Source organism: Tetrao urogallus (genome assembly GCF_951394365.1).
Source record: "Tetrao urogallus genome assembly, chromosome: 2".
NCBI lineage: Eukaryota > Metazoa > Chordata > Aves > Galliformes > Phasianidae > Tetrao > Tetrao urogallus.
In genome coordinates, this window is record NC_136814.1 from 106,310,194 (window position 1) to 106,325,298 (window position 15,105).

General features: G+C 53.8%; 1 protein-coding gene across 1 annotated transcript; it reads left to right on the forward strand.

Moving 5' to 3' along the window:
* Positions 1 to 641: 641 nt before the first annotated feature.
* Positions 642 to 12,764, forward strand: TRAM2 (translocation associated membrane protein 2; the record flags this gene model as incomplete). Its single annotated transcript, XM_079550714.1, has 11 exons — positions 642 to 761; positions 7,230 to 7,293; positions 8,553 to 8,662; positions 8,895 to 9,011; positions 10,007 to 10,065; positions 10,514 to 10,598; positions 10,698 to 10,768; positions 11,107 to 11,211; positions 11,591 to 11,749; positions 12,290 to 12,453; positions 12,691 to 12,764. The coding sequence occupies 11 exons, from the start codon at positions 642 to 644 to the stop codon at positions 12,762 to 12,764; spliced, it is 1,128 nt and encodes a 375-aa protein (XP_079406840.1).
* Between the last annotated feature and the right edge of the window lie 2,341 nt (positions 12,765 to 15,105).

A 15,105-nucleotide genomic window follows, 5' to 3' on the forward strand; every position in this document is an offset into this window, starting at 1 on the left:
ACCATCCCCCACAGGTTTGCTGGTTTGGATGTACCCCATCCCTGGAGGCATTCAAGGCCAGGCTGGATGTGGCTCTGGGCAGCCTGGGCTGCTGGTTGGTGACCTGCACACAGCAGGGGGTTGACACTAGATGAGCATTGTGGGCCTTTGCAACCCAGGCCATTCTGTGATTCTGGGATTCAATGTGGGTCTGTGCTGCTCGTGGCCGTGTTTGCGCTGGGAGAACATCGAGTGAGCGGGAAAGCGATGCCCTCCGGCGATGCCCTCCGGCGATGCCCTCCGGCGATGCCCTTCTCCTAGCCCGGCATTATAGTCCAGGAGCTGTTGGCTGCTTGTTTTTTGTCGTTTTCTTTCCCGAGCTGCGACTTCATGCCTCAGTTCCTCCTTTTCGCCGTGCAGCCCCGCGCTCCCCCCCGCACCCAGCCGCGGAGTCGGGGCGGCTCGGCGGCCACGCGTGGGGCCGGGAACCGCGGAGGTGGGGCCGGGGAGGACCGGGGAGGACCGGGGAGGACCGGGGAGGGGCGGCGCCTGCGCGGGGCGGCCGCGGAGCTCCGCGAAGTTGTGCGGGGCCCGGGGAAGTTTGCGGCGGGGCGGGTGGCTCCCGAGTCGCTCCCGGTCCCGCAGCGCTGCCGGGCGCGGCCATGGCTTTCCGGCGACGGGCCAAGAGCCACCCGCTCTTCAGCCAGGAGTTCCTCATCCACAACCACGCCGACATCGGTTTCTGCCTGGTGCTCAGCGTGCTCATCGCTCTCATGTTCGAGGTGAGGACCACCACCCTTCCCCCCCTCCCCCCCCAACTCTCCCCTCTATCCCCCCTTTCCCATCCCCACGCGTGTCCGATCCGTTCGTGCCCTGCCCCATTGGCTCCGCCCATCGAGGACAGCCCCGCCACCACCCGCCTGCCCGCGACCCCCCGTCCTTCCCACCCCGATGTGATCCCCTCGGTGCTGGTCCCGTCTGTGCACCCCAATGTGGACGGGGTGTCCCAATGGCCCCCTAGAGCAGCTCTGGGGGGGCTGTGGGGCACAACCCCTCCATCCTGGGGCACCAGAGCCCCTCCATCCTTTGGGATGGGGTTCCTCCATTCTTGGGGCCCCCAAAGCCCTTCCATCCTTTGGGATGGGGTTCCTCCATTCTTGGGGCCCCCAAAGCCCTTCCATCCTTTGGGATGGGGTTCCTCCATTCTTGGGGCCCCCAAAGCCCTTCCATCCTTTGGGATGGGGTTCCTCCATTCTTGGGGCCCCCAAAGCCCTTCCATCCTTTGGGATGGGGTTCCTCCATTCTTGGGGCCCCCAAAGCCCTTCCATCCTTTGGGATGGGGTTCCTCCATTCTTGGGGCACCGAAGCCCTTCCATCCTTTGGAATGGGGTCCTTCCATTCTTGGGGCACCGAAGCCCTTCCATCCTTTGGGATGGGGTCCTTCCATTCTTGGGGCACCGAAGCCCTTCCATCCTTTGGGATGGGCTCCTTCCATTCTTGGGGCACCGAAGCCCTTCCATCCTTTGGGATGGGCTCTTTCCATTCCTGGGGTGCCCTCCATTCTTGGGGTACCAATGCCTTTTGTCCTTGGGGTGCCAATCTCTTCCACCCTTGGGGTGCCAGGTGCCATCCCATTCAGTCACCATCACTCTCAACACTGGGGTCCCCCTTTGCTGAAATCCCCTTAAGGACCCCAACTCATGTGCTGGCTTTAGGGGTGAGCCATCTCTTTGCCAACCCCAACCCTTCTGGTTGCAAAAGAGCCTCAAGCTGGGGGAGTGCTTGCAAACCTTGGTTCTCCTGCACGTGCCCCCAGATCTGCCACCGCTGCTGGGGATGGGATGGGGACGCATCGCTCACCCACCCCACATGGAGGGGAATACATTGGGAAGGAAAGGAAAAACCACCCCCTGGTTCACATTTTCCCTCACTGGAAGTGTATTTTTGGGGCTTCTTCTCAACACCATTCCCCTTTCCAGATGTTTTCTCCATGGGATGAGCAGCGGAGGTCCCACTATGACAAATCTTCCCCCCTCCCTGACTCTTCCATGGGGAAACCCAATTGTAGTTGAGCAGTGCTGGGAGCGCTCTCCCTGCTCCGGCGCCGTCCCTCTCAGCTGCAGTTCTTTTTTTTTTTTTTTTCTTTCTTTCTTTTTTAATTGGAATTTATTTCTTTATTTATACATTTCCTCTTTCGGGGGAGGAGACGGGAGGAGGGACGGAGGCCTCAAGGAGCGCCTTCTCCCTCTCCAGTTCTCCCCGACGTGGAGGCACATCGGGTGACTGCCGGCCTCTCTTCTCTGCAGCCTAACAGGACCCCCCTCTCCTCACCCCCCCCACATACACACCATCCCCGCCCAAACCCTCCCCTTCTGCCCAGTGCCACGTTTCAAAGCAAATCCAGCCGGGAAAGGGGTGGCCGGGGGGCCTGGCGGAGGAGGAAAGGCTCCTTGTGCAGCAAATCGCAGCCGGAGGAAATCCATTTCCTTCGTACCCTCCCGATGGCAGCACACCCCCCACCCTCCTCTTTTTTTTTTTTTTTTTCTTTTTTTTTGTTTTTTTTTTTTGGCTTTTAATCCCTTCCTTTTCCACACCGATGGAGCGATGCAGCTCACGGAACCCATGGGTTTGCATCCGCGTGGGTTTAAGCCACAGAGTGCAGCTCTCCGTCCCGAAACTGCATGCAAACAATGCGAGTTTCGTTGCCGTGCTTTAAAAGAAAAGCAACCTGGTGAGGTTGCATCTCTGGTGGTTCTCATCTGCAGCTGCATTTTTCGGGCACGGCGCTCGTAGGACGTGGGGTTTCGGTGGCCGCAGTGCTGTGAAGGAGCTGAGCCCCCCATGGGGCTGGGGTGGAGCTGGGGGGTTGAGGAAAGGTCTCTTCTTCTTTTATTTCCATAGCTTTTAATTCATTCTCCTGCTTGTGCTGACTGCTGGCAGGGTCCCCCTGCAGGGTGGCTGTGTCGGGCAGCATCCACCGTAATCCTCCCCATAGCAGAGGGCTTGGGATGCCTCTTTTGATCCTCACTTCTTTATCTTGCTCATCTCCAGCCTTCCCCCTGGGGTCCTGTGCCCATTGCTGCCATCCCACTGTGCTTTTTTTGGTGTCAGCTTGCACATTTCATAGAATCATAGAATCACAGAATGGCCTGGGTTGCAAAGGCCCACAATGCTCATCCAGTTCCAACCCCCTGCTGTGTGCAGGTCACCAACCAGCAGCCCAGGCTGCCCAGAGCCACATCCAGCCTGGCCTTGAATGCCTGCAGGGATGGGGCATCCACAGCCTCCTTGGGCAACCTGTTCCAGTGCCTCACCACCCTCTGGGGGAAAAACTTCCTCCTCATATCCAACCTAAACCTCCCCTGTCTCAGTTTAAACCATTCCCCCTTGTCCTATCGCTCTCCACCCTCATAAACAGCCGTTCCCCCTCCAGTTTATAAGCTCCCTTCAGACATTTCTGCCTTTGGATGCCTTTTCAACGCCTGGTGTCCTCCCCATCCTCCTCCTCCTCCTCCTCGCTGGGTTCCCACCTTCCTCATGCGGAAGCAGCCCAGTGCTGCTCACAATAGGGCTGTTTCCTGCAGGGGAGGGCTCTGTAAATGGGATTTTTAACCTTTTCCCAGGCAGCCCCACTCCAGGCAACACGGGCAATGAAGGTGATGCTCAAAGGCTTCTGAGCATCTCCCACTTCATAGCATGGTTGAGGGTCGCTGATGTGGCACTGAGGGATGTGGGCAGTGGATGGGGGTGGCTTGGGTTGATCTTGGGGAACTTGGTGAGCATAGAATCATAGAATGGCCTGGGTTGCAAAGGCCCACAATGCTCATCCAGTTCCAACCCCCTGCTGTGTGCAGGGTCACCAACCAGCAGACCAGGCTGCCCAGAGCCACATCCAGCTTTGGATGGCTGTTTTCATGGCTGATGGGTCATTTCCAACCATAATGATTCAGTGACATGAAATCCTCCTTGAGCATCCCTTCGGTTCACAACTTCACCCCATCTCAGTGGGTTGATAGCAGAAGCAGCCTGGGAGTTGTTTTGCAGCAGGGACTGGGTACTGGTGGTGATATGGGGACACAATGCTGCCTGCTGCCCTTTGCCTGTTTGGGTGCTGGGTGCATCCTCATAGAGGTAACATGGGTTGTGGGGGCATTCCCCCAAAAGGAGCCATCCCAAATGCAGCCATCCTTGCCTTCCCACCCAGCCCAAAGCCTCCGTGACACAAAACCCTCCCAGATGTTGTGAGTGCAGTGGTGCCCCTTCCTTGGGACACCCAAGGTCAGGCAGGATGGGCTGTGAGCACTGATGGAGCTGTGGGTGTCCCTGTTGAGTGCAGATGGGACAGATGGCCTTTAAAGGTCCCTTCCAACTCAAACCATTCGATGATTCTGTTATTCTGTGACTCCGTGGCTTTCACTGCACAGAGTGCATGCGGTCACTGCCTCCACCAAAGCCCAGTGTGTAAAGTTTAATTTAATTTTTTGTTTTTTTTTCACCAAAACCAGCTGAAGGTTGGAAACACAAAGCAGCTGCTCCCCATCCTCACTTTGCATATCTTATTTTCGCTGTTTGGCAGAAAAATGAAAGCCAAGCAGGGCTTGGCTGAGCCTGCAGCTGCCCACCTTGCTCGTACCCACATTGGGGAGCACAGGATGGGGTCGGGCAGCATTTGTGCAAGTTAAATCTGGGGGAGATCGTGCTGTTTTGAGGGCTTGTTTAATACCTGAGCTGGAAGGGCTTCCCGTTGGTGGGTTGTGAGTGGGGCTTTGTGCAGGATTGACTTTTCCATGCTGCCGTGGTGCCCTGCTGTGGGGTGAGCCATGTGTAGGCAGAGGGGCTGCGCTGCCCTGGGAGGAGGGCTTTTTGGGAACGGCTGCTGTTTACTTTCCGAAGCTCTGGTCCAAAGTTTGGCCTTTGGTTTACATATAGAGCCTGTGTCAATGCCTACCATGGATCAACACGGCTTTCTTTCAGCAAACACTGCGGCTGGTGGAAGGGAGGAAAAAAAAAAAACAACGGAGAAAAGTCTTCTGACAGCATTTTATCTGTAATTAGGGTTGTTTTTCAAGCACTGGAAATATTTTCCCAGCTCGGGCTGCTGCAGCTCCCCCAGCCTCCCCCACCAGCTCTGCAGTGATCAGAGGCTGTGAGAGCTGGGGCTGTTTGGCCCAGAGCTGGGGGGTTTCAGGGGGTCTCACTGCAGCCGTAAATCCTCAAAGGAGATGCAAGGGGATGGGGCTGTGCTCCATGGAGCCCGGGCCAGTGCAGGGACACAGAGCACAGCCTGGAGCCCAGGAGCTGCCATCAGCAGCACTGCTGTGCTGGGCAGAGCGGGAGCCCTGGCACAGGGAGCAGAGAGCAGTGGGGGCTGCTCACCGGGGGTTTCCCAAAGCCACCTGGATGTGGTGGAGCATAAAGCACTTCCTATGTGGTATCTCGTCCCTTGCAGGCAAATCCCACTCCCCTTGTACAATTCCAGTATCAAGATCTTATTTCAGTGTGAGCACAGCGAGTGTCTTCCTGCTGCAGGTCTTGTGCCTCTGAATAATCCTCAGCTCACCAGCTTCTTCTTTCTGTGGTCTATCCACAGGCTGCTTAATGGCAGCTTAGAAGTGTCTGCTTCCTGAGCCAAGGAACCCTCGCTTCTGCCTTCATAGGATCATTAAGGTTGGAAAGACCAGTAATATCACTGAGTCCAACCATCAGGAAGATGTCAAGGGAGGTTTAGGTAGGATGTTAGGAAACGTTTCTTCTTTGAAAGAGCAGTGATGCAGTGGCACAGCTGCCCAGGGAAGTGGTGGAGTCACCATCCATGGAGGTGCTCCAGAGCCGTGGGGCTGTGGCACTGAAGGACGTGGTCAGTGGGCATGGTGGGGTTGGACTGGGTGATCTCGGAGGTCCTTTCCAACCTGAATGATTGAAGGATTGAAGAATGGAGGGATGTCGCTGGTGTCCTGGCTGCCATGTCCCTGCTGGTTCGCACCATCCATTGTGTGCTCCATCTCATGGAGCTGCTGCTCTGGAAGCTGCCACTCTGCCTGTCCAAAGCTGTGTTTGAGCCTTTACAAAGCCTGAGGGCCATCTCCAAAAAGCCACAGATGCAGCTCTGGTGATGCACCCCAGCCTCTCTGGCTGTTTCCAAGACTTCATCCTGGAGATGGTGCTTCTGGTTGTGCTGTACTCCAGGATGAAGTAACCTTGCTTTCGTTGCCAGCAGGGCTTACAGGAGCCAGAAGCATCTCCTTAAGCCAGCCAGGCGATGCACTTTTTCCATAACCACCCCAAATTCTGCCTGATGTCTCCCTCTCCTTGGGCACTGTGTTCCTCACTTCTCTGTTCCTCCATCAGCAGAGCCCAGTAGCATTTTGGCATTGGGGCAGCTGCATCAGCCCCTTGCTCAATGCCCTTAGGAACAGGATGGGAGCGCTTGGCAAAGCCCGTGTGTTTTCTCCCCCAATAACTACGTCCTGCAAGACATGAAGCAATCCTTCCAGCTGGGTTTTTAATAGTTCTCAGCTTTTAGACAGTTGCAGCTATGTCTGTGAAGCTGTCTGTCAGCTGTGGCACTGTTGGTGTTGGTTGTGTGAGAGGCTGGAGGCTTGTGAAGCCCTCAGGCTGGAGGTAAAACCCTGCCTATATGCAGGCTTGGACAAAGACAAGGGCATGGTCAGAGGCTGATGTTGGGTTTTGGGGTGTGCCAGTCTTGGGGAAACTTCTTTGGGGTACAGGGATGGGATGCTCAGCTCTGCCGCAGCACCACAGAGCCTTCTGCCTGGGTGCTGGGGTTCCCTCCCTTCAATTAAAAGCAATAAATGAAGAATGAACAGCATACCCTTCTTGGCAGAGGACCCAGCGTCTCGTGTCTGGAGTTTTATTTTCTTTGATTCATTCTGGGGAGTAGAATGGATGGGTCTGAGGGATGGTTGTAATTAATACAGCACGTAACGCTGCAGAGCTTGGTGGGACCACAGCAGTGGCTGGGTAACACTTGGGCTGGATGGGTGCTGCTGAAGGGATGCTCGTCCTCCAGGAGCAGCTTCCCCACCAGGCTTTGCTGGCTTTTTCAGATTTCTTTCATCCTCCCCCTTCCCAAATACCTGGTCCCATTGGGAAGTCTCCTTCCCGTACTGATGCCTACACCCTTCCCATCTGCCCACCTCACATCCCCTTTCCCAGCACAGTAAAAGTTGGCAGAGGAATGAATTTAGCAATTAAATTTGCTTGATGCCCCCTTTGTGTGTCTTTGACAGGTTACAGCCAAGACTGCCTTCCTCTTCATCTTACCTCAGTATAACGTCAGCGTGCCTACAGCAGGTAAGAGATGCTGCTGCTCCGGGGAAGGAATCACCCCAAATCCTTGCTGCTGGCTGCCATGGCCTCACCTCCCAGTGAAGGGTCTTCAAATGTGAGAAATGTTGGGGAAAAAAGGGTTTGCTTGTGTTTTGGCTGCTCATTCCTACCTCCCAGCCACAGTCAGGGCTGTGAGCGTGGTGTGGAGGCAAAAAGAAGTGGTTTGGGTGAAGGATGGGGCTCAGCATTGGGCATACACTTGGAACACACAAAGCCTGGCCTGGCAGCAGGATGGTGTGGCTTACTGAAAGGCGTTGAGCATTCCTCCAGTCGAAGAGAAGGGTGCAACAAGAATAGGATGAGGCAGACACAGAGAAGATGGAAGGGCAGCCCACTAAGTCATGGCTGAAGGACTCGCTCTGCTCCCAAATTGAATTGTGGTCTGTGTTCCCCTACAGCACAGTCCAGACAACTTCCTCTCTTGTGCCTGAAGTGATTTACTCATCTTCAGCCTTGCAATTTTATCATATACTGTGGTTATAAACCCTGTGAGAGGCATTAGCTCAACCTCTGGTTTTGTACAACGCCCAGCACATGGGGACCAGGTCGTGCACATCTTCACACCAGCTGTCTTCATAAACCCTATTCTAACCTCACTAGGACACTTCCAGTCTTAAAAGCAAATATGGGCTGAAGCTTTATTTGAGGGTAAAGAGGGTTGGTGACAGATCAGATAGTGAGGACTGGGGCAAGGGGAAGCAGCAGCTTGGCAGGGCCTGGCCTTCACATGGCAATGCTTTCTGCAGCTCTCCCCAAATCTACTTCTTGCCCACAAACTGCAAGACTGCAGATAGATACCGAAATGCAGACTGTGGGAGTACTTTGGGTGCTGTTAGGTCTCCCATTGCTCTGGAAGTGCAGGCTTCCCATGAGTATTTCTCATCCTCTAGCCCCGTGCTGCTTTCTTAGATCTCTTTATAGCACAGTACACTTCTGTTCAGGCAGCTGAGTCCTGCTCCTGAGTGTCACCTCCCTTGAGGTGTGTGACAGTTAAGAAGCTGTCCCCACATTGCCAATGACCTAACTCAGGCTGAAGACCTTTTTTACAGGGCTTTCTTCCAGCCATGTGGCCACTGGCATAGTCTTGACCTCTCTCTGCCTCCAAAATGCATGCTCCCATCCAAGCTATGTTGGTTATAGCCACCTCAAGGCTTCAAGTGAGTCATAAGCCTTGGAAATCGTTGGCATTGAGAGGTCTTACCCACAATTTGATCTCTTTGCAGATGGGGAGCTGGTCCAATATCACTACGGTCTGAAGGATCTGGTCACCATCCTCTTCTACATCTTCATTGCCATCATCCTGCACGCAGTGGTGCAGGAATACGCCCTGGACGTGAGTGCAGTTTGGTGTCTTGAGTAGATGGAGTGTCTCAAGTACCATGGATGGGACACAGTCCTGCTGCAATCAAATGTGGCTCTGGTGTGGTCCAGAGACTGGGGTGGCCACGTGTAAGCTGTCATCTTTGGGCAATGCTTAGGACAGGGAGGAAGAAGAGAAAGGAGAGTTGCTGACCTGGTGGCTCACGTTTTCTTTTCCTTTCTCCTTTCCCTCTGCTTCATCCCAGAAAATCAACAGGCGTCTCCATCTCTCCAAAGTCAAACACAGCAAGTTCAATGAGTCAGGGCAACTGGTCGTCTTCCACCTCACCTCTTTGATTTGGTGCTTGTACGTTGTGGTGACGGTAAGGCATAGGGCTAGCTGGACTTTGGGTTTCCTGGGGGGAATTTTGGGTTTCTGATGAAGAAAAACTATGAAAGCAAATAATCCCCCGTCACCCCTTGGGCAGACGGTGTTGGAGAGATCAAAGTGTTTTAGCAATGAGGAGGATTTGATATGCATTGGGGTCTAGCTGTGGTTCCTGGCAGTGCTGGGAATGGATGCTTGGGGAGAGGTCCCCTCCCTGCTGCTCAGGGGGTCCTGCCTGCCCTCTTAGAGGACCACTGTCACCTCCAGATCAGTCCCTTTGGGAACCTTCGGGCTTTGCTCCTGCCCACACTGCACAGAACAAGTCATCCTTGAGTCCCTTGCCCCTCCCCTGGCCTTTCAGGAGTCATGCCAATTAAAAGAAAAGACTTGGGGCAATGAGGGCACAGGTGATGGTGACAACTGGCCTCAGGCAGGATGAATTTTCCATGCAAAAATCTCTTTGCAAAACCCAGTGCAGACCCCTGTGGCAGGAGCTGTGCACATGTGGAACAAGAAGGGAGCTCCTGTAATCTCTGTGAGTGCAGGGGAATGCAGGCGGGTGGAAAATTAAACTGTGTGATGCATATTTAATTGATTTTTGTAGGTGTTTTTTGTTCCTCTTTATCCTCAGAAGTATTCATTTCTGCTGAGTGATGCTTGGGCTGGAAATGCCAGTTGGGAAAAGCCCCCCAGACCCTGCACATGGTTTCTTGCAGCTGCACTACTGATATCTCATCCCAGTGTTTCCAGAGTATCCTCCTTGCATTGCCCAAACCCCAAAACATCCTGTCCCTCAGCTCAGGGCCTTTTGTGCAACCACAAACGCAGCTTTTGTTACCCAAACATGAGGATGTCATGAAACTAGAGACGTGGGAACGTATCTGAGCTTGGAGAGCTCAGTCCTGGCTTGTGCAGGGGACGTTAACCTTGCCTCATTGTAACCACGTGCTGCCTTGTTCCTCTATCTGACGACTTGCCTCTCTTTTTCAGGAAGGATACATATCAAACCCCCAGAGTTTGTGGGAAAACTACCCGCATGTTTATCTTCCGTAAGCACTCACATTTTGTTCTTGGGCTGACTGCTTCCTTCCCCCATACCATTTTCCATGTGGCTGAGAGCGGGTTGCTGGCAGCACAGAGCCCTTTGCATGCAGCAAGATCCTGGTCAGGGGTGGGCATCTCCTCTGGAGCTTTGGGGAGGGTGTTCTTGAAGGGCTTTTTCATGGTTTAGTTATTCATCACCTTGGGTAGGTTGCTTTGCTCTTCGTTTTCCATGGTAGAAACGAAGAAGAGGGGATAATTCTCCCTTCTTGGGGTTTTGCAAGAGTGAGATTTGCTGGGGACGTGGAGATCACAGCACAAACACCTGGATGAAGCCCAGACTCAGCTAAATGTAGTCCCCTAAATCCAATGGCATCGGAGCAGTGAGGGGATTGCTTGGGGCCCCAGGAGCCCACGGCGCCCAAGGCTCGCTCCGCAGCTCATCCCTGCCTTCAGCTTCCAGGTGAAGTTCTTCTACCTGTGTCAGCTGGCCTACTGGCTGCACGCGTTGCCAGAGCTCTACTTCCAAAAAGTTCGCAAGGTGAGAGCTGTCCAAGGGCTCCAGGCTCCTTGGGGCTTTGGGATTTGAGGGGGGGAGAGGACAGGGTGAGGGGATTAACACTGCTCTCTGCCCTGCCAGGAGGACATCCCACGCCAGCTGCAGTGCATTGCGCTCTACCTGGTGCACATCGCCGGCGCGTACCTCCTCAAGTGAGTCGTCTATCTCTGTGTCTTGAGCTGGGGCTTTTGCAGGGTTTTTCATCCCCAAATTCTTTGTCTGGGGCTGAGAATCCAGGGGGATAAAGTAAATAGCGTGAAAGTTGAACTCCTAGCTGCAGGATGGTAAAGAGCTGCTTTTGTGAGGGATAAACTACTGGTTTGTTGTTTTGATGCTTTGGGGTCAGGGATTTCACCATTGCGATCTGGTCATCTGAGCTGTCCAGCTTTGGGCTGGTGCTTTCTGCAGCTTAGGGATGGAACATTCTGGATGTGAAGGACCAAAGCTGACCATCCTGGTGATGCTTTTTTCTTCTTCTCCTTCTTTCTAGTTTAACCCGCTTGGGGCTGATCCTCTTGCTGTTGCAGTATTTAGCCGAATTCTTCTTCCACATGGCCCGGCTGGTCTACTTCACAGATGAGAACAACGAGAAGCTGTAAGTGGGCGAGCTGGCCATGGCATTCCATCTCCAGTGCCCTCTGGTTTTTGCTGTCACCTTGCAGCTCAACACTGGGGGACACTGAGAGTGCAGCACAAAGTGTATCTCCAGAAGAATTTGGGTTGAGGTTAGGGTGGGGAGAGTTGGGAGTAAAGAGGTTACTGAGCTGCACAGTGCTAAGCATTGGAGCATCTCCAGGTCAGGAAGGGGAGATGTGCTAGGGGAGATGTCTACAAAGTGCTTCTGCACCACGGTGCATGCTGGCAGTGTGACCTTCTGCTGAGAATGGGGTGACATTCCGTGACAATGGGGTGCTGCATATGGCCATGGGGCCCAGAGGCTGCTCCTGTCCACATCTCTGCTTGCCTTCCATCAGGTTTAACGTCTGGGCTGTTGTCTTTGTGGTCACCAAGCTCTTCACGCTAACCCTCTACATTTTGGTCATTGGCTTTGGTCTGCCACGCGTGGAGAACCAGGCCCTGGAACCAGAGAAAGGGAATCTCTTCAGCTTTCTCTTCAACCATATCCTCTTCAGGTAGGAATGTCCTGCACCATATCTGTTCCTTCTTTGCATCCTTTCCTGTGAATATCTTGTGAAAATATTTCCCTCGTATTTGTTGAAGGAAGTAACCAGTTACAAAGGATGAACTGAAGCAGACACCTTAGGGAAAGACATGCATGTTCTCCCTTGTGGACCCGTAACTGTGTATTGATGTGGTCAATGAAAAAGGAGCTTTTCCATCTGCTTGTATGTGTTTGGATGCCCGTTAACGGGGGAAGCAGGGGATGGGATGGGCTGCCATTGTTTTGGGCAGTGCTGGTTGAGATGGGCCTTATAGCTTCTACAGCTCCCTGAAAGGAGGCTGTGGCGAGACGGGGGTTGGTCTCTGCTCCCAGCTAACAGTGACGGGACGAGAGGTGACGGCCTCAAGTTGCACCAGGGGAGGTTCAGGCTGGATGTTAGGAAACATCCATCGGTCCAGGGGAACCTGGACCACCGGTGCGGGGTGAAGGCCAGGCCGATGGTGGCCTGGCTCCTCTCTTCTCAGCCTTGCCTCTTCTCCGCCCCTGCCAGAATGAGTGTGCTGCTGTTGGTGTGCCTCTTCCAGGCCTCGGTGATGTGGCGCTTCATCCACTTCCAGCTGCGGCGCTGGCGGGAGTACTGGCACGAGCAGAGCAGCAGGAAGCGGGCCGCAGCCTGCGCCAAGCAGCCAGCCAAGCCGCTCAAGAGAGACTCGGGTGAGCAGGGAGCGCCGGGAAACGGGCTGCCCACATTGCTGTGGGTGCCTGCAGTGCCCAAAGGCAGGCTGGATGGGGCCGTGGGCAGCCTGAGCGGTGGGAGGTGTCCCTGCCTGTGGCCCGTGGATGGGCTTTAAGATCTCTTCCAACTCATTCTATAATGACGTATAGAATGTGTATCCATATATGATGCTGGCCCACACAGGTGAGGTGAGGTTTTTCTGTCTCTGTCCCCAGGTTACCATGAAAATGGAGTGGTGAAAGCAGAGAACGGCACCTCGCCGCGAACCAAGAAGCTGAAATCACCCTAAAGGCCTCGGCTCCTGGGGAGGAGGGCGAGGGGCCAGGACTGAGGGCAGCCCTTCCTCCCACTCCTCACAAGGTTGTCTTGAGCAGCTTGGGAGCAGGCCGTCTGCCCGAGGTGTCTCACTCTCCTCCCTTTCTTTCTTACTTTCTTGAACCATTTGCAATAAAACCAAAAAGGTCCCTTTCCCCTGCTCCTTTCCCCTGCAGGAGCCTTTTCCAAGCCTCCTCTGGTTTTGCCTTCCTCTGTTTCACCGTAAATCAGTGTGCAATTTTATTATTTTTTTTTCTATTTTAGTGTTCGGTTATTTTGCATTTTTGTTACAAATGCGTTGTAGATGGTTCCAAAATATTTTTTTTGCTCCTACAGCATGTTTCTCCCCTCTCTCTGTGTTGATTCCCCCATCCCCTGGTTCAGGGCCGTGGCAGTTTGAAGGCTCCATGTGTCAGCTATGGGAACGGGCTCCAGGGGAGAAGTACGGGGACTCTGAGACCCATGAGGTGCTCATGGCTGATGGTTTCCCCTGCTGGGGCAGTCCAGCCAGCACTCAGCACGTGTTGCATGAGTCCATGCTGCAAACAGGGACTAGCGTCTGAGGGAGGAACCTCTGTAGTGTCTTGTCTCTCTCTGGTTGAGTGGGGTTCCTCCAGCTCCTGGCTTTGAGCTAATTTTAGTGATCTAGGAAGCAGAGAAGGGAGACGAGTTCCCTCTTCCTATAGGACCCACATCCTAGCCTTTATTTGCCCCAGCTTTTCTGGTACAGCTGGATCCCCTTTATTCTCTGGACTGCCCTGTAGTTGTTCTGCATCCCCCACTACTGAGAGCTGGGCTCAGAGCTCTGCAGCTCATCATGCCTTGTTGTGGGGCAGTGACATCCTCAGGTCCAGGTGAATCCTCGAGCCCTGCCCCACTCTGAGCCCTGGCCTGGCTCCTGTCAGCCTCCTGTGCCTCAGACCTGGTGTGCTCATGGCTCGTCACCTCCTCCAGATGAGCAAAGTGGCTGCTGCAAAGGGTTTTGCCTTAATGGGACTGTGCCCCTTGTGCTTAGCCATCCTCATTCCTACCATGCCAGTCCAGCTGTGCCATCTGCAGCCATCAGCTTCTCTTTCCATAGGATACACAGCTTGTATCCACCCAAGGTGCTATCAAATGTAGGGTTTCTTCCAAAAACCCTAGCCCCTTCATCCCTTTCTGAGCTGTGAATGAGATGACAGGAAGGAAGCCAAGGGCTGTGAAGAGTAGCTTGTACATTAGGAAAGGCCTGTGAGGCATAGCTGTTGGCAAATGGAGTTGTCTTAAATCTACCTCAGAGGCCGTCTTTTGCTACAGACCACTCTCTCTCTTGCACCTCCCTGACCTGAGGTGTGGGGGAAGCCCAGGTGCCACTGGCTCGCTCCCCTTTGCTGGTGGGCAGCACCTCCTGACCAGGGTTTTCACAGGTCGGTGGGCTTCCTTGGGGTCTGTGCACCGGTTTGGATTTGGCTGGTGGGTGCTTCTCACCCCATAGCTCTTTTTTGGGGTGCATTCAGTAGCTGGGCTTTGCTGTTGGTGCCTCTTGTGCAGCAAAGTCAGCTGTAGCTCCCGGTGCGTGGGGTCGAGGAGAGCCTGGCCACTCTTTGATGTGCGAGGCAGGATGAGAGCCCACCTTCCTTATGGGTGATGGGATGTGTGGTCTCATGGCATGTCACTTGCTCAGCCCCTCCAGGCATGATTCTAGCTCTGGCTTTTTGCAGTGAGGCTGGCACAGTTGTCATTTGTATCTTTCGTCTTTTGGAGAATGAGAGACAGTTGTTTGTCTGCCACTCTTGGAATGGAGTCGCTTTTTCCTCCCTCTTTTTGTCGATGTCATTTCTCCCTTCCTCCTCTCCTTGCAGAGCCTCAGCTAATGCTGGGCACAGGAGGGAGAAAATGTGTAGGGACGTGAGTACAGTTGCTCAGATTCCGCTTGTTCCTCTGTTCCCGTGACCTCTGAGTCAAACAAAATGTCAGCAGGAGTCTGGAAGAAGGTCCCCCTTTTTGAGGGGAAGTGAGGAAGGAGACTTTGAAGCTGGCGCCTCTCAACAGCTGACAATTGGCTCTGTTGACAGATGACACATACAATCCTCTCAGAAACTGGCTGCTGAATAATTCCTCTTCCTGCCTGCTTCGCTTCAGGCAGCTTCTCCACTTGCACAATCCTGTGTCTTCATAGAGTAGCTAATTATCGTTGTATCCCAAGTGCCTTATGTTGTCGTGTAGCGTCTCGTGTGCTTGATCTGTGTAGTATAGCAGCAGCTGAACACCCTTTCTCCTTATGACATATGTGCAACATATGCTACATTTATGTATCTTTTTTGCTTAGGTTTTGT